At 43.3% G+C, this 23,743-nt stretch overlaps 1 protein-coding gene across 6 annotated transcripts in view; it reads left to right on the top strand.

The window, feature by feature from the left end:
- The window catches only part of CELF1 (CUGBP Elav-like family member 1), a 104,063-nt gene that overhangs the window by 57,677 nt on the left and 22,643 nt on the right, over window positions 1–23,743 (top strand). For 4 of the 6 annotated variants that reach the window (XM_084631154.1, XM_084631153.1, XM_084631158.1 and 1 more), the window contains 7 exons: window positions 534–721; window positions 3,166–3,248; window positions 3,711–3,759; window positions 16,523–16,657; window positions 16,844–16,923; window positions 17,240–17,401; window positions 18,809–18,890. In XM_084631154.1, the coding sequence (XP_084487280.1) occupies window positions 534–721; window positions 3,166–3,248; window positions 3,711–3,759; window positions 16,523–16,657; window positions 16,844–16,923; window positions 17,240–17,401; window positions 18,809–18,890 (779 nt within the window). The remainder of the gene's footprint in view (window positions 1–533; window positions 722–3,165; window positions 3,249–3,710; window positions 3,760–16,522; window positions 16,658–16,843; window positions 16,924–17,239; window positions 17,402–18,808; window positions 18,891–23,743) is intronic. The other 2 variants (XM_084631156.1, XM_084631155.1) reach the window with 1 other exon arrangement.

Here is a 23,743-nt window from a genome sequence, read left to right as displayed (position 1 = left end):
ACTGTAATGTGAACCTCTTATGGAACTTTTAGTGTCTTCATTCTAGTCACTTTTCTTTAGTTTAAGAGGGACCTGTAGATTGTCAAATTTAAATAAAAATCTTTTTGCTCCCCAATCATTTTTATAGTTTGTTAGTAAGTTTGCTAATACCACCTGGTTTTTGGCTCCTTCCCACTCCAGCTTTTCCTTGTGTCCAGTTCTGCAGTGATGGGCAATGACATTTCAATCTTTTACACAAAAGACTTTGGTGTCCCAAATCCAGGTTGCTGATTATACTGTAGGAGCTAGGAGGGGAGAGACAGTCTCCAAGCCCAGAGCTCTATAGTGAAAGTGATGGCTAAATCTAAATGTTCTCTTAGTTTGCTTGGAGTGTGCAGGAGTCCTTTTAAAATACTGCTGTTGAGAGACCTTTTTCCACAGCATCATAAGCAGGCTGTTAGGAGCTGCAACATTAGTTGGTACCTAGGGAGAACGATTAATCTAGACAAGGTGGTGGTGATGATATAACAGAAGTTCCTCCCTGTCCTGTGCAGCTCAAAGAAAATGAATGGCACACTGGATCACCCAGATCAACCTGACCTAGATGCCATCAAGATGTTTGTGGGGCAGGTTCCACGGAGCTGGTGTGAGAAGGATCTGAGAGAACTCTTTGAACAGTATGGTGCTGTCTACGAAATTAACGTCCTGAGGGACAGGAGCCAAAACCCTCCTCAGAGCAAAGGTGAGCACTTCTGTCCTTCTCAGCTGATACTTGGGTTCCCAGCTATAGTCACTTGCACTCTGTCATGCTTCATCTCTCTGCTTATTCACATGCCAAGGAGTTAACTGTAGATATACAAATACATACACACACACACAGACCTGATCTTTGTGCTTTATAAGTGCATCTGCATTCATATGTGGCTGTACTGTGGTCTGTGATCTCATTGTGTAAATTGGGCTAGGGTGATCGGACAAATGGGAGACCACTAAGGGAAATGGATGTCTCAGGTATGTAGCCCATTTGTTAGGTTTAGATTTCCCTTCTGAAGGACTGTAATAATGGAGCTGTAATATTTTGGATGAGATTCAAAACCAAAGTCTTGGTCAGTGGTTCTCAAACTTTTGAACTGGTGCCCCTTTCACATAGCAAGCCTCTGAATGCGACCCACCTTATGAATTAAAAACACTTTTTTTATATATATATTTAGCACCATTATAAATGCTGGAGGCAAAGTGGGGTTTGGGGTGGAGGCTGACAGCTCGTGACTCCCCATGTAATAACCTCGTGACCCCTTGAGGGGTCCCGACACCCAGTTTGAGAACAACTGGTCTTGGTCATCTGTGCCAGCTGAAGATCGCATAGAACTCTTTTAAGAGGTTGCTAACCCCAATGTCCTTGCCAAATTTCGTATCAAGTAATTACATTCTCCTGCAGTTGAGATGGATACAATATGTTTGTCTTCCTATTTTAACTGTTTTGTAGACTTTCTGTACACTGTCAAACAATTGCTGTGTTTCAACCCAGGGGTAGCTCCATTTCAGAGGTGGTTAGTCATGCCTGTAATGACAGTTTGTAAAACACTTTGAGAAGGAAAGTTCAGATGCAGCTCACAGATATGCTTTGTATATGCCAACTACGTAGTCTACCATAAGTATTTTTCACGTAGCTTGTGAGAGAAGGGATTTGCTATAAGATGTTTACATGTGACTAATATATGCATTTTATTTAATATTTCTGGTAAATTTCTTGAAAGGGTAAATTTTGCCGAGTATCAGTAAAAACTTCCTTGTAGAGATTGATTAGGTTGTGGAAATGTCACTTGCGGGACGTGGCAAGAGCCTAATTGCTGTTGATGTTTAAAATTAAACTGAACAGATAGGGAACAATCCTGTCTTGGCTCCAGGGGAATGGAGAAGAAACTTAGTAGTAAGAGTGAGGGCCTTCTTAAGAGGGCTTCACTCTTCATCTTTAACTTCTAATTCTTATATCCATCCCCTAGAGTAGCTACCTGTTTGAGACTAGCAAAACAGAATACAGTAACCTACTCTTTAACACCTCTCTGAATGACACATGCTCTCACAAGAGTACGGGCAATTTCTTCCTAGTCTGCACAGAAAAGGGGTAGAGTTATAGGTTTGGAAACGGAGGTGGTCAGGTCCTAAATCACGAATGTCCCCCAGAGGCTGTGCTGATGGAAAGACAAGAGAAGAGGGAGAAAGGAATTGGAGTGAGGGAGAACACAGAGACCTGCAATTCTGCACTCCCCCAGAGGCTTGAGGAAGGAGGAGTAAACAGACTAGAAAAACTGAGATTTTTTTCTATCTCTAACTTCTAGGATTCTGTAGTCTGCAAGCTGCATTCAGGGAGACAGAAATAATAGAGGCTAAGGACTGCTCATAAAGCTGAACTCTGTTGTCTGTGTTTCACAACTATCCTATTTGTAACTATATCCACTTTTATAGACAAAAACCCTGTGGGCATTATGCGTTATTGGTTAAGTTTTGGAGTTGTAACTTTTTGTATAAATAACTACAGTCATTTGAGAACTGTTGAGTGTAATTTCTTTGCACACTAAGTCCATCTGGAGAGAGATTCCATCTTGAGTTGATGCCCAAGGCTGAAGTCTGATTAAGTGGGCAAAGAGAATGTTCATTATTTGTTCTCAGTGATAAGTGGAGCATTTAAAAGTCTGTATACAAAAGGCTCAGCCCTCGTGATGCTAAGAGCTAGCACTCATTGGGCTAGGTGTCTTTGAGAGTGGTGATGACAGTATTGAACAATTACTTGAACTGGCAGAAAAATATCATGCTTACTGGAAAAATGAGAGGTTTCAGAGTAACAGCCTTGTTAGTCTGTATTCGCAAAAATGAGAGTGTCTCTAGAAACGTATTGTTGGGCAAGCCCAGTTGGGATGAGAGGAGAGCTCTTGTGAACCTTTGAGTGTGATACAGGGGCTGTTAGGCCTAGTCATTGAAGACGTCACATGTTATATAATATTATTTTGGCAGAAGTCCTATTCTAAATAGATTCAATATTAAGCTATTGCCATCTGTTTCCATCCATGATCCTTGTGTCTATCAAAGAGTTTGTGTTTGAGGGGTAGAAGTGGTGCACTGTGTATCCCAGTCTGTCACACAGGAATTCAATATCCTTGATTTGCTTGTTTTGGGTTTGCATTGCAGGGTGCTGTTTTGTTACATTTTATACCCGTAAAGCTGCACTAGAAGCACAGAATGCTCTCCACAACATGAAGATCCTCCCAGGGGTAAGAGGCAGCATGCTCTTTCAAGCATCTTTTCTGCTTGTCTTTCTGTCCTGCCATTTACCCATGTTCTAAGCTCTTTGGCTTCACTGATGCGCAAACATTGCCTTGCTCTTCTGCATGATTATTTTAGAACATGAATTCAAAGGGAGGGGCCTAGAGCTGCAAGTCACGGCAGCAGATCTCGAAGAGGTTTTGAGGGGAAAGGGATGGCAGGGAATTGTGTGCGCTGCTTCTGGGGAACACAATGAAGTACCCAGGGGGAATGGTGGCATATCAGTTGAAAGATATGGGGAACACTCCTTGGGATCCTTTCCTAGAAATTTCTGTGGGGTTATATCTCACCCTTCTCTAATAGCTGTGTTGGCTCCCCTCCATGTCCTTAGTGGTTCCTGTGGGGTAATGTGACTCAGCTATGTACAGAGTGAATACATCAAGTTTGAGATGCTCTTCTTTGGGTTTCAGATGCACCATCCCATCCAGATGAAACCAGCTGACAGTGAAAAAAATAATGGTAAGTTGTACTAAAGTCTGGTTTTTAGGGTATTGTTAATGTTGATGGGGAAATTTCAAGGGATCCCATCCCTCTTGCAGTGGTCTCTGGGCAGCAGAGCGTCTATGTGTGTGGTGAAGTTTGTGAATTAGAGAGCTGGGAGGAATTTATGCCCACAAAGGGATAAATAAATAAGGGTGAGGTTTCTAAACTTCCTGGAATCATGCTCTCTCTCCTGCTGCTGCTTATCCCACAACAGTTATACTAATTGGGAAGGCATTCAGTGAGTTATTTTCTGCACTTGCCTGTTGTTTAACCCCCAACACCATTATCCATGTACTTGGCTGGTTGATTGGTTTGAGAAAAGTCCACCATAACTAGTGTTGGATTCACAATCTCCTCTAATAAGTTGTGTTTGCTTTACAAGAAAGATGAAACTGGTCTAAATAGCTTTTTAGGGCAGAGGTTATCACTTGCTGTATATTTGTACAGTGGTTAGCCCCGTATGATCCCAGACCAGTTGAGGTCTCTAGCTGCTATCGCAGTATAAATAATAAATTCTTCATGGTGGAAATTTGTTTATTTATACACAGATACTCCATCAGCATATCATTACAAGACGAGTAAATGCAGAAAATGCCAGAGTTAAGGTTGCATGTAACCCCTTACTTTTGTCTTTTGTTCCTCGTACAACCACATTTCAATAATCTAATTACATTATCATAGACTTTCTCAAGTAATACAATAAAACAACATACAGTAGTTCAACAGCCTTGGGTAAGAATGTGTAATATAGCATCTTGTACACCTCTACCCTGATATAACACGGTCCTCAGGAGCCAAAAAATCTTACCACATTATACGTGAAACCGCGTTATATCGAACTTGCTATGGAGGGCTGGGTAGAGAAGGCTGTGCCTCCCCAAACAGCCTGGCCCCACCCCCTATCCAACCCCCAGCTACTTACCCCTCAGAATTCCCGACCCATCCAGCCCCCCCTGCTCCCTGTCCCCTGACTGCCCCCGAGACTCTCTGCCCCTTATCCAAACCCCTGGCCCCCTTAACATGCCACAGCCATAGGTGCTGACTCTGTGGGTGCTCCGGGGCTGGAGGACCCACGGAGAAAAATTGGTGGATGCAGAGCACCCACCGGCAGCTCCCCGCCCCAGCTCACCTCCACTCCGCCTCCTCCCCTGAGCACGCTACCGCCACTCTGCTTCTCCCCCCTCCCTCTCTCCCTCCAAGGCTTGCTGCGCCAAACAGCTGATTTGCGGCAAGCCTTGGAGGGAGAGAGGGAGGGGGAGAAGTGGAACGGCGGCATGCTCAGGAGGGGGAGGAGGCGGAGGTGGAGCAGAGATGAGCTGGGGCGGGAAGCGGTTCCTCTACCCCGCCCCCCATTACTTGCTACGCCCTCCCGCCCCGCCCCAGCTCACCTCCGCTCCCTGTCCTCCCCTGAGCATGCTGCCGCAAGCCTGAGAGGGAGGGGGGAGGAGGGGAAATGCTTTACTGCGTTATATCCAAATACGCGTTATGTCAGATCCTGTTATATCAGGATAGGGTTTAGTATTTTTTCATTCTTTTATGCTTACCCTAATTTTATTGTCTTCATGGACCAGTATATTGATTGATTGTTTGTTACAACTACTGTGTGCTCAGTGCTGTATAAGACTTGGAAAGACAATCCTTGCCCCAAAGAGCCTATAATTTAAAAGACAGACATAAAGAAGACAGGATGCATTGGACACCCTTGAGAAGGGAGTAACTTGGAGTTGGGGTTATTTCTATATATAAACAGAGTTAACTCACTACTTCTAGACATGGAAGAAGTGAATGAGGAGGGATTGGCGACTGACTCAGTTGAGATTAGCAGGTCATTACATAAATTAGGAGCAACCTGGAAAAGATATGGGGATTGGAGAGAGAGAATAAAAAACAAATGGAATTTCAGGTCTTGGCAGTATTGCGGAGTAGGAGTTATGGAAGGTTTTGCATGAGTCAGGGTATAAGATGTAGGCCATATTGCAGTTGTGCTGAGCCTTGAAGGCAAGGACAAAGAGTTTATGGGGAAACCAATTAAAAATAGCACTTCTGTCTGAAAATTAACCTACATTGTTACAAGTAACAGCTAAGATTCATGTAACTGAAAGTGACTAGAAAAACCATAAAGAATAATTTCAGATTTTGCAGCTGTGCTGGCTGCAACTGATTGGCAAGAACCTGAGAAAATCTTGTAATCTGAAACTATTTGGTTGGATGCTGCTTGGAACATTCTTGTAAAGCACCATAGAAAGCCCACAGGAGGGAGCTTCATTCCTGTATGTGTTAGGAACGACTCAGGTGAATAAGAGCAGAGTTCCCACCTTTGAACCTTTCCAGGTATGCCTTTCCTACACTTTCACTGGCCGTGTAAATTAGCCAGAGTGCTGCCTTCCTTTGCTGAGCGCTTTGGGAGCTCTGTAACAAACCCTGTTCAGAAAGTACTGTGCATAACATGCATTTTTAAAGGGCTTGTAACTAGCGACCTATGTATTCTGATTTTTCATAACAGCAGAGTTTGTCACAGAATTGTGCTCCAGAATCTGAGCTTTTGGCCTTTTTTTTTTTTTTTTTAAATGTTTCTGGCCATTGTGATTGTGAAGAAAGCCTTGAAAATGTAATGCACTGCAGTGATTTCTGCTTGTTTGCAGACAGTCTGGAGCAATAGCCCTGAGAAACATGAACTACTCTGTTCATTTAAATGGATTGTTAACCTAAAGATGACAATCTGTGGTATATAATAAACTGAATATGTAAGGACAGCACAAAATACAGTGTGACTATGGAAAAGTAAATAACATGAGGCCACTGTATTGTTATCCATTTTCATATTTAACTCAATAACATCATCCATTTTAAAAATTCTCTGAAGCTGGTGCAGAATTTTGAGAATTTCCTCCAGAGTGTAGCAAAACCCTTCTGTAAAATGTAGGTCCAGATCACAGTAGATTACATAGGGGCTTTGTTTAACTCAATCAAATCAAGACCAAATTTCACCTGATGCTCTGATGGCTAGTTACAGGCCACATTTAAATGCCTCATTGTTTCAGCACTAGAGAGATTCAGAAAAAGGGAGCCATGATTTCTTTATGAGAAATGAATTTTTTTCCTCTCATTTACAAAATCAGCTGAACTTTGTGTGCTCAAACTATCTCTCTCACACACAAAGTTACCATCAGGTTAGAGTCCTGTCACAAAATTGTTTCAGGCCCAAAGGTAAATGTTTTAGAAAGTTATTGGTGTCTAGTCATGAGGTCAGAGAGAGAGTTCTACCATGGATTAGTAACTCTCAAAAAAAAATCAAGGAGTTGGGGATGAATGGTGAATTTTCAAAGTGGCAGAAGGTTAACAGTGGGGTACCTTGAGGTTCCATACTAGGTTTGGTATTTATATATATATATATTTATGGTCTGGAAAGCAGGTAAGCAATGAGCGAGCAAAATTTGTACATGACATAAAAAATGGGCAGTGTGATGGCAGATAGCTCAGTAGTACTCACTACACAGTGACAGTGAAGAAAGCAAACAAAATGTTAGGATGCAAAAAGAGAGACAGAAAATTATACTAAAAATATAATTAATGCTGTTCAGAATTTTTCTAATGAACATTTTTTCATCAGAAATGGTCTTTCCTTTGATACGAAAATTTTAAAGGAAATTTGAGGGTTTTCAAAATTTTCTGTCTTTAAATGAAAAGTTCCAAACTAAAAACAGATTTTTTTTTCAGGAAAACAAAAAAAAAATTTTGAATAAAAATGTTCATGAAAAAAATTTGAATACCTTAAAAATTGTTCCTTTTCAAAAACTGGAATGAAAATTGTTTTGAACTTTAATAAAAATTTTGCAAAAAAAGTGAACTCTTCTGATTAGCTCTGATTACAGTATGACTATATAAATTAATGATATGTGCTCATATGGGATACTATTTTGGATTCTTATCACCTGTCTTCGAAGGGACACAGCAGAAATAGAGGAGATTTACGGATGAACCACGAGATTGATTAGAGGTATGGAAACACTGCTGTATTAAGAAAGAAATTGAAAAGAAGATTGACTGTTAGGAGAGGAGGTAAATGAGAGGAAACATGATAGAGGTGCATAAAATAACAAATAGTAACAAGAAAGTAAATCGTATTTACCCTCTCTTATAATGCAAAAACAAGGAGACATTTGATAAAACTGTAAACCAACAAATTTATAACTGATAAAACAAACAGGGACGTGTCTATGATTTTGGTCTTTGTTTTTTTTGTGCGGCATTCACATAATACATAAATAACCTATGGAGCTCCTGTAATTAGTTATTACTGGGTGCAAGAGCTTAGTAAGAGTCAAAAAAGGAGTAGACAGTTACACAGATAATGAACGCATCTACAGTTACATTCGGTAGGATAAAAAAAAGACATAGGAATATCATACCCTGTTGACTTAAAGAAGTGGTTTTCAACCTGTGGTCCACAGACCCCAGGGGGTCTTCAGCTCATTTGAAATTTTTTAGGGGTCACACATGAAAAAAGGTTGAAAACCATCCGCTAACTGACAGGTTAGGGGAATTTTCTTCCCCTGGGCAGATTAACTGTTCTCTATAAGATTTTTTGCAATTTCCTCTATATCTGGTACTGTCACACAGGATATTGTAACTGGATGGTGCACTGGTCGGAACTAGGATGGTATTTTCTATGTCATTATTAAAATGACATTAGAATGGATACATACAAAACTTAGCTTATACAGCGGTTGCTGTTGCTCCCCCTGTCATGACAGGAGTATGGGGAAATAAGCAAAATTAACTTGAAGTAATCTGCTTGATGGAGAATATGACCAAATGGACCTAACAGAATCCTGGTGGGGTGATTTTTCTATTTACATTTTCAGTATAAATAGGTTCAATTGTAGACAGTAAGGGGTGCAGTGTGGAGCTAGATGCCCTCTCTTCACCAGGCTTGGTGTGGGGTGGGGGGAAGCTCAATTCCCCCATGTCACAAGCTGGTTGGCCCTCTAAGGGTATGTCTACACTATGAAATTAGGTTGATTTTTATAGAAGTCGATTTTATACAGTCAATTGTGTATGTCCCCACTAAGCGCATTAAGTCAGCGGAGTGTGTCCTCACTACCGTGGCTAGCATCAACTCATGGAGCGGTGCACTGTGGGAAGCTATCCCACAGTTCTCGCAGTCTCCACTGCCCATTGGAATTCTGGGTTAAGCTCCCAATGCCTGATGGGGCAAAAATATTGTTGCGGGTGGTATTGGATACATGTCATCAGTCTCCCCTCCCTCCTTCCCTCTCTCCCTCCGTGAAAGCAACTGCAGACAATCATTTCACACCTTTTTTCTTGGGTTACCCGTGCAGATGCCATAGCACGGCAAGCATGGAGCCAGCTCAGCTCACTACTGCTGTTGCGAGCATTTAAACACCTTGCGCATTATACTGCAGTATGTGCAGAACCTGACTAAGAGACGGCAGCACAAGGACGATTGAGAGGAGGACATGAACACAGATGTTCCTGAAAGCACGGGATGTGGCAATTGGGACATCATGGTGGCAGTTGGGCTGGTTGATACAGTGGAATTCTGGTTTGTTTGAACACCTACAGGAAGGGACTTACTTTCCAGACCAGAAAATAACGCTTGGGGATGTTGAAAGGCCTAGAGCTATCCTTGGGGACCCAGCCTACCCCATAATGCCTTGGCTCATGAAGCCATACACAGGCACCCTGGACAGTAGTAAGGAGCTATTCAACTGTAGGCTGAGAAAGTGCAGAATTGTGGTAGAACGTGCCTTTGGATGTTTAAAAGCTCACTGGCGCTGTTTGCTGACTAGGTTAGACCTCAGCACAACCAATATTCCCATTGTTATTACTGTGTGCTGAGTGCTCCATAATATCTGTGAGAGTAAGAGGGAGATGTTTATGGCAGGGTGAGAGGTTGAGTTGAATCGCCTGGCTGCCAATTTTGAACAGCCAGAAACCAGGGCGATTAGAAGAGCACAGGTAGATGCGCTGCGCATCAGAGAGGCTCTGAAAACCAGTTTCATGACTGACCAGGCTACGGTGTGACAGTTGCGTGTTTTTCTCCTTGATGCAAACCCTCCCCCTTCGTTGATTTTAATTCCCTGTAAGCCAGCCACCATCCCCACTTTGATCACAGCTGGCAAAGGAAATAAAGTCACTATTGTTTTGAAACCATGCATTCTTTCTTTATTAATTGAAAAAAAAAAAAAAGGGAGATAACTGATAAGGTAGCCCGGGTGGGGTAGGGGAGGAAGAAAGGACAAGGCCACATTGCTTATTGTGGCCACAGTACAAATCAAAACTGTTTGAATGGCAGCCTTCTATTGCTTGGGCCATCCTCTGGAGCAGAGTGGCTGGGTGCCCAGAGGGGGGTCCCGTCCCCCCCCAGCATTCTTGGGCTTCTGGGTGAGAAGGATATGGAACTTGGGGAGGAGGGCAGGCGGTTGTACAGTGGATGGAGTGACGGTCTGTACTCTTGTTGGCTTTTCTGCAGCTCCCCCAGATGCCTGAGCATGTCCGTTTGCTCCCCCATTAGCCTCAGTATTGCATCCTGCCTTTTATTGCACTAACTTAACACTTTCCTGGACTCTGCCACTGAATGCCTCCATGCATTTAGCTGTGCCCTGTCAGTGTCGGAGGACTGCATGAGCTCGGAAACCATGTCATCGCGAGTGCTTTTTTTCGCCTTCTAATCTGCGATAACCTCAGGGATGGAGATGGGGGCGCATAGAAACATTTGCATCTGATAGGGAATAAAAAGGGAGAGTAAAATTTAAGACGATACATTTCTGAGAACAAAAGGGAGACTCTTTCACAGTGAAGTAAGCAATTCACAGCAGACAGCACACGTGCTTTAGGTACAAGGTCACATTTTGCCTTTTATATTGAGCGCCTGCTGGTATGGTGACACATCACCCATGTCTGGGCAACAAAATTCGGTTTCCAGGCAGCCATGGTAAGTCAAAGGGTACGCGGGTTTGGCTTCTAACGCCTTCATAACATGTGAGAATGTTTTCAAACTGCAGCGTCCTCCTTTCCCATAGCAAGCAAAGTCGGTTAGGTTTGCCATTTAAAAGGAGGGGCTGTGGTTTTCAGGGGGATGTGCAGCACACATCTCTTTCTCCCCTCCCCTCTGCCCCCATGGCTATTTGGGATGATCCCGTCACCCCGCCATGTGGCTATTCTCAGGGATGATCCCTTTTAGCCAAGCGTGAACAGCCCAGCATGAACGGGGTCCTTTTACTGTTCCCTTACAAAAAGTCCCCTATTTCAACCAGGTGACCATGAATGATATCGCTCTCCTGAGGCTAACACAGAAAGATATAGACTGAATGTTGCTTGAATGCGACCAAAGCCCAGGACCATTTGCTGTCATGCTTTGTGCTACAATGATTCCAGACTACTTGCTACTGGCTTGGCGTGGTAAAATGTCCTACCTTGAAGGACGAAATAAGGCAGCCCTCCCCAGAAACCTTCTGCAAAGGCTTTCAGAGTACCTCCAGGAGAGCTTCATGGAGATGTCCCTGGAGGATTCCCGCTCCATCCCCAGACACGTTAACAGACTTTTCCAGTAGCTGTACTGGCCGCAAATGCATCCCAAGTCTTCAGTGTAAATCAGACATTAAACACTATTGCTTTTAAACCCTGTACTGTAGTTACAAATATGCACTCACCAGAGGTGCCTTCTCCGCCTTCAGGGTCGGGGGTCCCGCCTTGGGAGGGTATTGGCTCCAGGGTGATGAAAAGGTCCTGGCTGCCAGGGAGAATGGATTCACCACTTGCCTGCTGTGCATTCTCCTCCTCCTCCTCCTCTTCCTCATCCACAAAATCCTCCTCCATGTCACATGAGACTCCTCCCTTGTAGGTGTCCGCGGACAGTGGTGGGGTAGTGGTAGGGTCCCCCCCTAGAATGCCATGCAGCTGATCATAGAAGTGGCATGTTTATGGGGCTTTGACCCAGAGTGACTGTTTGCCTCCTTTGTCTTTTGGTAGGCTTGCCTGAGCTCCTCGACTTTCATGTGGCACTGCTGTGTGTCCCTGTTGTAGCCTCTGTCCATCATGCTCTGTGCGATTTTTGGCATATATATTAGCATTTCTTCTTTTGGTTGGAGTTCGGCCTGCACAGATTCTTCTCCCCATACAGCAATCAGATCCAATGTCTCCCGTTCGCTCCATGCTGGAGCTCATTTGCGATTCTGGGGGGACTGCATGGATACCTGTGCTGCTGAGTTCGCCACACTGACCGAACAGGAAATGAAATTCAAAAGTTCCGGGGGCTTTTCCTGTGTACCTGGCTAGTGCATCGGAGTTGAAAGCGCTGTCCAGAGCGGTCACATTGGAGCACTCTGGGATAGCTCCTGGAGGCCAATAACGTCGATTTGCATCCTCACTACCCCAAATTCGACCCAGCAAGGTCAATTTTAGCGCTACTCTCCTTGCTGGGGAGGAGTACAGAAGTCAATTTTAAGAGCTCCTTAGGTCGACGGAATGGGGTTGCTGGTGGAGACGCATCCATTATAAAATTGACCTCAAGTGGCTAAATTCAACCTAACCCTGTAGTGTAGTCCAGGGCTCAGTGATAGATTCCAAGGTCAGAAGGTACCATTGTGATCCTCTTGTCTGTCCTCTTGTATAACACAGGCCATAGAACTTCCATAAAATAATTCATAGAGCAGCATCTCTTTTCGAAGAACATCCAGTCTTGACTTAAAAATTGCCAGTGATGGAGACTCCACCAGGACCCCTGGTAAATTGTTCCAATGGGTAATTACCCTCACTGTTTTTAAAAAACAAAAACAAAACTATTTTCAGTCTGAATGTTTCTAGCTTCAGCATCCAGTCATTGGATCATGTTATACCTTTCTGTGCTAGATTGAAGAGCCCATTATTAAATATTTGTTCTCCATGTAGATACTTATAGACTAATCAAGTCACCCCTTCACCTTTTCTTTGTTAAAGTAAATAGATTGAGCTCTCTGAATCTGTCACTGTAAGGCATGTTTTCTAATCCTTTAATAATTCTCATGACTCTTCTATGAACTCTTTCCAATTTATCAACATCCTTCTTGAATTGTGGGCACTAGAATTGGACATAGTATTCCAGGAGCAGTTGCACCAGTGCCAAATATAGAGGTAAAATCTCCTCTAATAAGGTGTGTCTGCTTTACAAGAAAGATGAAACTGGGGCCTAAATAGCTTTTTAAGGCAGAGGTTATCACTTGCTGTATATTTGTACAGTGGTTGGCCCCGTATGATCCCAGACTGGTTGAGGTGTCTAGCTGCTACCGCAGTATAAATAATAAATTCTTCTTGGTGGAAATTTGTTTATTTATACACAGATACTCCATCAGCATATTATTACAAGACCAGTAAATGCAGAAAATGACAGAGTCAACATTGCATTAACTCTTTTGGCCACAGTGTGACATGGGGAGCTCATGTTCAGCTGATTATCCACCACAACCCCCAAATTTTTTCAGAGCCACTGCGTCCCAGGATAGAGTCCCCAGTCCTATAAGGCTGGCCTACATTCTTTGTTCCTAGATGTACACATTTAGCTGTATTAAAATGCATATTATTCACTTGCACCCAGTTTACTAAGTAATCCAGATCACTCTGAATTAGTGACCTGTCCTCTTCATTATTTATCACTGTTCCAATTTTTGTGTCATCTGTAAACTTTATCAATGACTATTTTATGTTTCTTCTAGGTTATTGATAAAAATATTAAATAGCTTAGGGCCAAGAACTGATCCCTGCAGGACCCACTAGAAACACACCCAATCAATGATGAGTCCCTGTTTACAATTACATTTTGAGACCTATCAGTTTGCCAGTTTTTAATCCATTTAATATGTACCATGTTAATTTTATATCATTCTAGTTTTTTAGTCAAAATATTGTGTGGTACCAAATCAAACACCTTACATAAGAACATAACAGTGGCCAAACTGGGTCAGACCACAGATCCGTCCAGCCCAGTATCCTGTCTGCTGACAGTGGCCAATGCCAGGTGCCCCAGAGGGAGTGAACCTAACAGGTAATGATCAAGTGATCTCTCCCCAGTTGAAGGTGTTAGGGAGGCTTACTTATAATTGACCCCAGTTATGGGGAGAGAATTAGGAAGGACCTTATAAACAGGGTTGAGAAGAACTCAGAACAGTCGGGAGCAATGATGGAGTGCTACTGCAGACAGCCAGGACCAGCTGGAGAGCTGGGGCTGAGTTTCTGAGAGAAGCAGTCTGTTAAGCCTTCAAGGAGCAGCCTGAAAGTTTAGAGAGACTACAGAGCCAGGATCAGGTGCCTGGGTAACTCCATGACTCTAAAGAGGAGAGAGTCAGGGAACAGCTGGAGAGACTAGTTGGAAACAATTGAAGACAGACCTCAGACAGAGACTGAAAAGAGAGAGACTGTTTGAAACTTACTCCTGGGGGAATGCTGTGCACAATATTTTAAAATTTTGCATATTTTTGTCAAAATAACGCAATATAATCAAGCTGGTTTCAAATATTTTGGTAATTTATTTAAACTACAGTACAATGGATGGAGAATGGGAGTGGGGAGCATTGGAGGAAATCACCAAACCCGCTTTGTCTAATAGTAATGTAGCTAGTATTGACCCTTTACTTCCGGTTATTAGTCAACAAATATATGCAGCCATATGCTCAGTGTTACATCATAGGCAACTGAAGAGCAAGTGAGGGCTGGGGACTCAAACTCGTAATTTATACTGGCTACTGACCATCTCCAAAAAGGTCAGTAGCAAACAGTTCATGGAGCACATTTTGATAAGAATTTTTTTCAGTCCAAAAATTTAGACCAGTTCTAATCACTAAAGCACCATAAGCATTTATAAGGCCATACTGTTGTTTACAATAAGGCTCATTTACACCACTCTGGCAATGTAAAGGAGCCTTAAAATTTTTACACGTGTTTTATACTCCTGGGGGAATTCACTAAGAACAGTGGAACAATTCACTAAGTAAGCAGGCTGCTACATTCTGCTCTGCCTGAGGGAACAGAGCCTATCCCATGCCTACCTCTTCAGAAACACCCCAAAACCCTGTCCCTTCACGCCAAGCATGCCACAATAGCAAATGAGAGGGACAGAATGTCTCTCTCTCTCTCTCACACACACACACACACACACACGACTGCCCAACACCCCCATTCCCACCCCTGTGGTGATTTACATTTCTACTGTCTGCTCTGGGTGCCCAAACCAACCTGCCTGCACTGCCATGTAGGGGGTGCATGACTGCTCTTTAAGCTTCCCTTTGCTTCCCCATCAGAAGTCATTTTTCTGTAGGGAAGCAAAGAAATCTGCAAGGGCCATGAATTCTGTGCAAGCACAGTGACGTAGAATTCCCCCAAGAGTAGAAACTGTAAAATAGCCAGACCTCAGAGAGGTGGAACTGTGACACCAGCAAGAGGCTGGGAAGAAACACTGTTTTTAAGTTCTCATTTTAACAAACTAGTGCTTGAGAAGGAATGCTAATACGTGACTTGGCATGTATTGGCATGATGGTGCTTTTGCTGTAGCTGAAGAATGTGGAGGGCATTCCCCACACCCTGGCACTCTGGCTTCAGTGTAATGTCTTTGTGTGGTTGGCAGTCACGCTGTGCTAGCACTCTAGCTGTAGTGTGGGGCATGAGGGGTTATTCCCTTAGTGGTGGCTGCAGTAGTTAAGGTTTCTCCTTACACACATCCCTATGCCAGTCTTTTGGACTGGGTGCATGGATGATGTGGATTCCTTTTGTGCCAGTACTCTGCCCATAGTGTATGGAGAAAGCTTTCTTTGTGATGATCTTTGGCTATGGCGTGGTGCGTGAGCATTGGGGATTCCTATTGTGACGGTGCTCTGGCTGTAGTGAATGTGAGGAATTCTTCTTATGCTGGTGCTTTGGCTGTAGCATGATGCATGGGCAATGGGAATTCCCCTTATGGCGGCACTCTGGCTGTGGTGCGGTGCAGTTTCTCCCAGAAGCAGAGCCAGCCCTCACTCTCACTCTTATTTTGTTTCTTGGTGTAATGTCTAGCTTTATTTGAGGCCTTGTATTGAGGCATTGTATTTGTATTTGAGGCATTGTATTGAGGCATTCCGTGGAGGATGGAAACTGAGGACAGGCACTGCAGAACGACCCAAGACCAGTAGCGGGCATGGCAGAATGAGTGAATATATCTATATCCCCTTCAGCCAAGCTCTCTCTGTTGGAAGAGTTCAGTTCATCCTCCACATTCAAAGGGCTTGGAAGGGAGGAGCAAGCATTCCGCACATTACTATTTATTCATGTAATTAAAGCATAAAACATTTGTAGACTCCTTTCAGGTTCACTAGAAATGTCCTATGAGCATTCTCTTAAATGAGTAAAATCTCATCACTTGGAATAGGTGGGAGTTTGACTGGACAAATCCCTAGAGTTTTCTGCTGCAGGGAACAATCCCACACTGTCCAATGAGGGGGAGAAGGGTTTAACTAAATGAGAACTAGTAGTCTTCCTCAATCTAATTGCTGATCCCTTTAACCTCTTTCTCTGAGTTGGTACTCAGTGCTTTATCACCCTGAGTATCTCTTATCGCAGGAACACTGCGCTCCTTCAGCCTCTGATTTCAACCACTAGAGTAGCTGGGTAATATGATCAAGGCCTACTGAAACAATGAGAGCTCTCGAGTTCCCTGCTTGATGTGAGTGCTACTTTACTGTAATGCCAAGGCTTCTTTCCTTTGATTCCTCAGCTGTGGAAGATAGAAAGCTGTTTATTGGGATGATCTCCAAGAAGTGCAATGAAAATGACATCCGGGTGATGTTCTCCTCCTTTGGGCAGATTGAGGAATGCAGGATACTACGGGGCCCAGATGGCCTGAGCCGAGGTAAGCACAAAGCATCCCTAACAGTTCAGGGTTTTCCTCTGGACTCTTTCCCCTGCACCTCAAGATCAGATTTTGTCTATATTGATTGGTAGGGCGCTTCAGACCAGGGGGTATTTTCCTTTGTTTGTCTTCAGTTGTTGAGATGAATCTGGTGGGTTAGTTTGACTCTTTCTGCTGTCTCCCCAGGTTGTGCATTTGTGACTTTTACAACAAGAGCCATGGCGCAAACAGCAATCAAAGCAATGCACCAAGCACAGACCATGGAGGTGAGATAAATCTTTTTGGGGACAGGGGGATAGGCTTCACCACTCAGAGATCATAAAGCTTGATGGGCAGGGGGAGGGGAGATCTTTGGAGTTAGTTTTCCTGACAGTGCGTCTTGGACTGAAAGATCTATTAAATATTTTAGCAAATAGCAAAAGTCAATACAAACTAAAGTGAAAAGCAGCTGAGATTTTGAACATTTGAGGTAGGAATGGCACCTTTATATGTGCGGGGGCGAGAGCACTCCATTCCCATAGGTTTGTGCCATATTTACGCAGTTGCCTGGGAGGTTGTAACTATGTGAACTGCTATTTTCAGGGTTGCTCTTCTCCCATCGTGGTGAAATTTGCAGATACGCAGAAGGACAAAGAGCAGAAACGTATTGCTCAGCAACTCCAGCAGCAGATGCAACAGATAAGCGCAGCCTCTGTATGGGGAAACCTGGCTGGTCTGAACACACTTGGACCCCAATACTTAGCAGTGAGTTTCCTGTGTGGGTTCTACCAATCTGCCTATCTAAGATGCTTATGTAGACCTCCTCGTCTTACTATTTGAGCACGTCACAATCTTCAATGTATTTATATTCACTACATTCCTGTGAGGGACTTAATGTTATTCCCCATTTTACAGATGGGGAGCTGAGGCATAGAGATACTATAACTTGCCCAAAGTCACCTGCTGGGAAGATTTTCTCCTTAGGTTAACTTCTCTTGAGTACTTTACATGTGTGTAATTTCAAGCCCCTTTTCAGTTCTGTCCGCCATCAAAGTTGTTGTATTCATCTCCCACTCTTTCTTCTCCAGCATTTATTACATTACTCTTATTATTTATTTCCACAATAATTGACGCCCACAAACGTTCGGTGCTGTACAAACAGAAAAGAATGTCTGATCCCTGCCCCAAAGAGCTCACAATTTAAAACCCCAACAAACAGGCAGGCAGAGACTAGATGTAGTGAATAGTGGTACAGCATATATAGAGCTTTATAACAAAAAATGACAAACTAAATAATTGTTCAAGCTTACTTTCACCAGTTTTCTCAGTTGTTTGGCATTCCTGGGTTCACAGGGGAGGAGGAATGTCTCTCACATCACTGTGCTCTGGCTCTTGTGTGGGACTTCAAGGGGATTGGGGGGCTTCTCCTCTTGCTGTTACAGTGTGGGGGGTAGAGAAGGGCAAAATTTTCACCTCGTTCTGGCTGTGATGTAATGCAGGAGGTGGAGGAAATTTCCCTTTTTGCTATTGCTTTGGATTTGCTGGAGTGGGGTTTCTTTGTGACAACACTCTAGCTATGGAGAAAAGGGCAGGAATTCCTCCTAAATGGCACTCTGTCCGTGGCTCAGTCAGTACACGATGGGGATTCCCCTCATGATGGTGCTTTTGCTGTAGCTGAAGAATGTGGAGGGCATTCCCCACACCCTGGCACTCTGGCTTCAGTGTAGTGTCTTTGTGTGGTTGGCAGTCACGCTGTGCTAGCACTCTAGCTGTAGTGTGGGGCATGAGGGGTTATTCCCTTAGCAGTGGCTGCAGTAGTTAAGGTTTCTCCTTACACACATCCCTATGCCAGTCTTTTGGACTGGGTGCATGGATGATGTGGATTCCTTTTGTGCCAGTACTCTGCCCATAGTGTATGGAGAAAGCTTTCTTTGTGATGATCTTTGGCTATGGCGTGGTGCGTGAGCATTGGGGATTCCCATTGTGACAGTGCTCTGGCTGTAGTGAATGTGAGGAATTCTTCTTATGCTGGTGCTTTGGCTGTAGCATGATGCATGGGCAATGGGAATTCCCCTTATGGCGGCACTCTGGCTGTGGTGCGGTGCAGTTTCTCCCAGAAGCAGAGCCAGCCCTCACTCTCACTCTTATTTTGTTTTTTGGTGTAATGTCTAGCTTTATTTGCAGCTCCTTCAGCAGACAGCAGCTGCCTCATCTGGGAACCTGAACACACTGAGCAGTCTCCACCCAATGGGAGGTGAGTGTTTCACTTGAAGACAGGTTCAGTACCAAAATAGAGGATCAGCAGTGGTGGTCTAGTTGTGAAGGAAGCCAAAGGGCTGCTGACATATCTACCTCCTTTGTGCAGAATAGTCCTGAGTTACCCACCACTGCACAGGTGAGAGAGGGATTATGAGGTATCCAGCCCTGCAGTTACAAATCTGCATGTGAAGATATTCTCCTTTGAGTTTAGTTAGCAATGGTTCCCTGGAAACTGTGGTATGCTCTCAGGATCCACCCTACCTCTGATGGGCATGTTTTTGAGTAAATATTTGTCTTCCCTCATGAGCAGAGAGGCCTGGAACTCCAGATTTTCTTGAAAGTAGGCATGTGTCTGAAGCATCACATGTTGAAATAAACACAACTGCATATATTTCATTGATGGAACATTCTCTGTGGCTTTTAATTTAAATTATTTTCTTGTAAGAAAGAAATTAAATGGATAAAATGTAGGAAATGCTATTGTAAGAAAGGTGACTTGTAAAAGTGACCTTTCATTCAGGATATCTGCTACTCATGCATTTGAGTCACCTGTCTGATATCTCTCTGTAGAGCCAATACAGCTACAGAGGAGGGAAATGTCTCATGTTTTAATAAAATGAGCCAAATTGCTGACTGGGGGCTGTAGCCAGGATCCCCATCTATTGCAGCGGAGTCATAAAGAAGAGTTCTGTGGGGAGCTGAGTCCTAGACCATTTAGGAATTTGTAGATAATGAAAAAGATCTTGAATTCTGACTGAAAGTGGTTTGGCAGCCAGTGCCCTCATGGAAGAAGAAAAATAATGAAAACCATCTTAGTACCACCAACCACCCTGCCAGATCCTACAAGCTGGAGGCTACATGTCATAATTACCTCCATATACTGTACAGTCATGCAAAACAGTGTGTGCATTATGTGAATAGAGGCCAAGTTAACAATGTGAATTAATTTTGAATGTCCTGATTTGTGTGTGCATACACTTAGCTTTAACACATTAATGAGAAGGAGCTTATGGAAAATAGTATATTTTAGTTCCTTCTGCATCTTGTAGAAAGTTGGACTTAAACCACAGTATGTCAGTTCTAACCCTAGGCTCTGACTCTGAGGTACGTAAAGTCCAGTCTATCCATTCTAGGTTTTTTCACAGCTCTTAGTTAAAGACGTGATGAACCTGACGGTACCAGTCTGCACCATCTTGTGGAAGCAAGAAATTACTAGGGCTGTCAAGCGATTAAAAAAATTAATCATGCTGTTAAACAATAATTGAATACCACTTATTTAAATATTTTTGGATGTTTTCAACATTTTCAAATATATTGATTTAAATTACAATACAGACTACAAAGTGTACAGTGCTCACTTTATTTTTGATTACAAGTATTTGCACTGTAAAAAAACAAAAGAAATAGTATTTTTCAGTTCACCTAATACAAATAATATAATGCAATCTCTTTAGCATGAAAGTTGAACTTACAAATGTAGAATTATGTACAAAAAAAACTGAATCCAAAAATTAAACAATGTAAAATTTTACAGCCTGCAAGTCCACTCAGTCCTACTTCTTGTTCAGCCAATTGCTCAGACAAACAAGTTTGTTTACATTTTCAGGAGATAATGCTGCCCACCTCTTGTTTACAGTGTTACCTGAAAGTGAGAACAGGTGTTCTGATGGCACTGTTGTAGCCAGTGACACAAGATATTTACTTGCCAGATGCGCTAAAGATTCGTATGTCCCCTCATGTTTCAATCACCATTTGAGTGGGCATGCATCCATGCTGATGGTGGGTTCTGCTCAATAACCATCCAAAGCAGTGCGGACCGACGCATGCTCATTTTCATTATCTGAGTCAGATGCCACCAGCAGAAGGTTGATTTTCTTTTTTGGTGGTTCAGGTTCTGTAGTTTCCGCAACATAGTGTTGCTCTTTTAAGACTTCTGAAAGGATGCTCCACACCTCGTCCCTCTCAGATTTTGGAAGGCACTTCAGAATCTTAAACCTTTGGCTGTTGAGTACTGTAGCTATTTTTAGAAATCTCACATTGATACCTTCTTTGCATTTTGTCAAATCTGCTGTGAAAGTATTCTTAAAACGAACATGTGCTGGGTCATCATCCGAGGCTGCTATAACATGAAATATATGGCAGAATGCGGGTAAAACAGAGTAGGAGACATAAAATTCTGCCCCGAGGAGTTCAGTCACATATTTAATTAATGCATTTTTTTTTAAACTATCATGATGGTCCCTTCCAACCCTGATATTCTATGATTCTATGATCAGCATGGAAGCATGTCCTCTGGAATAGTGGCCGAAGCATGAAGGGGCATACAAATGTTTAGCATATCTGGCACATAAATACCTTGCAATGCCGGCTACAAAAGTGCCATGCGAACGCCTGTTCTCACTTTCAGGTGACGTAAATAAGAAGCCGGCAGCAGTATCTCCCGTAAATGTAAACAAACTTGTTTGTCTTAGCAGTTGGCTGTACAAGAAGTAGGACTGAGTGGACTTGTAGGCTCTAAAGTTTTTTACATTGTTTTTTTTCTTTTGAGTGCATTTATGAAACAAAAAAAAATCTACATTTGTAAGTTACAGTTTCAGGATAAAGAGATTGCACTGTAGTACTTATAGATTCATAGATACTAAGGTCAGAAGGGACCATTATGATCATCTAGTCTGACCTCCTGCACAACACAGGACACACAATTTCACCCACCCACTCCTGCGAAAAACCTCTCACATATGTCTGAGCTATTGAAGTCCTCAAATCGTGGTTTAAAGACTTCAAGGAGCAGAGAATCCTCCAGTAAGTGACCCGTGCCCCATGCTACAGAGGAAGGCGAAAAACTTCCAGGGCCTCTTCCAATCTGCCCTGGAGGAAAATTCCTTCCCGACCCCAAATACGTATAATGTGAATTGAAAAATACAATTTCTTTTATCATTTTTACAGTGCAAATATTTGTAATCAAAAATAATAATATAAAGTGAGCACTGTACACTTTGTATACTGTGTTGCAACAAAAATCAATATATTTGAAAATGTAGAAGAACATCCAAAAATATTTATAAATTTTAATTGGTATTTTATTGTTCAACTGTGCGATTAATCGCGATTAAATTTTTTTAGTTAATCGCATGAGTTAACTGAGATTCATCAACAGACATAGAAATTACCTGATCAGCTTAACTAATATTCTCTTTTCTCCTTCCTCACTTCCTATCAGGGTCTGAGATCCTAGAGCAGGGGTGGGCAAACTTTTTGGCCCGAGGGCCACATCGGAGTGTGAAACTGTATGGAGGGCCAGGTAGGGAAGGCTGTGGACATATCTCTAAACAGCCTGGCCCCCTCAGAACTACCCACCCATCCAAACCCCACCCTTGTCCCCTGACTGCCCCCTCCCGGGACCTCCACCCCTAACCGCCCCCTATCTAAACCCTCCCGTCCCCTGCCTCCCCCCAGAACCTCTGCCCCATCTGCCCCCAGGGAGTCCCTGCCCCTTATCCAACCCCCCAGCTCACGTACCATGCCGCTCAGAACAGCATGTCTGGCAGCCGTGTCACCCAGCCAGGGCCAGAACCAGACTCGCTGCCGCACTCCCCTGCAGAAGTGCACAGCCCTGCCGCCCAGAGCACTGCCCACGTGGCTGCAGGGGAGGGGTCGGGACTAGCCTCCCCGGCGGGGAGTTCAGGGGCTGGGCAGGATGGTCCTGTGGGCCGGATGTGGCCCGCAGGCCGTAGTTTGCCCACATCTGTCCTAGAGCCAGTGTTAGGGCTTTCTCCCAGTGAAGTATCCCCAGGGCTTGAGAGGAGACAGTCCTCAAAGAATAGAGTCGAAGTTTGGCTTGAGTGAGTGCAGCTAAAGGAAATGTTGAGAAGGTCTCTTTTGTGTATAAACCCTGTGCCTGAATTGTTTTTATTTTTATAGTTTATAGTGTGCCCATTGCCACTGTGTGACATACCAGGATGCAAACATCTATTTAGAATTGCCCACAGTTGGCAGCATTACTGATCCTTCATTCTATTAACCATCCAAGAAACAAGAACAGAGAAAGAAAATGCCTTGTTTTAGACTAGTAGTTCTAAAATGTGGTCTGCAGAGCACATGCTGTTCATCACTGGTGCTGATTAGAAGCAGGTGAAAATGAGGAGGAGCCACCCTAGCTGCCCACAAACATTGCCATCATTGCCACAAGGATGTTGTGGAATTGAGAGGCTAAGAAGCAAAGTGGACTTGTACAATTGGGAATGGGAGTGGTGTGTCCAGAAGATTCTTTGTCTAGTAAATTATGGTCCATATTATAAAAAAAGTCTGAGAACCTCTGGTTTAGATATATGTGGCAAAGGTGTGGCTGAAACAAGTAACCTTTCTTCATGCACTGAAAGCAGATTCCCCAGTTTGGGGCCCTTCATTCAGAACACGCAGTCCTGAAGATCATCTCCTTTGAAGTGTACAGGGAGAAGGGTAGATGATCAGGTATCCAAGTTCCAAATTTATGTCCAGATTTATAGACTAATACAACAAAAATCTTTAATCCCATTTGGAAGTAGATGGGAAGTAAGTATGGTAAAAGGATAATGCAAGTATAATATGCTCCTGACAATCTGCTCCAGGAAGCAGGCAAGCTGTTGCATTCTGCACTAGCTGTAGCATGTGCATAGTTTTTAACCCGTTACAATCTAAATGTCACAAACTGCTTAGTACCTATCCTCAAGAGATCAGGAGGATCGTTTGTTCTATGTGCACTTTTTAAAATATGCTTATATATTTGTATTTAAAAAAACAACTTAAACAGAGTTCTCTGGGGCAAGAAATATCTGATACCATGTACACAGCACAATGAGGCACCAAACC

This window comes from Lepidochelys olivacea, assembly GCF_965140295.1.
Source record: "Lepidochelys olivacea isolate rLepOli2 genome assembly, chromosome: 6".
NCBI lineage: Eukaryota > Metazoa > Chordata > Testudines > Cheloniidae > Lepidochelys > Lepidochelys olivacea.
The sequence above is the reverse complement of the archived record's forward strand: the minus strand, read 5'-3'. Positions and strand labels throughout refer to the sequence as shown.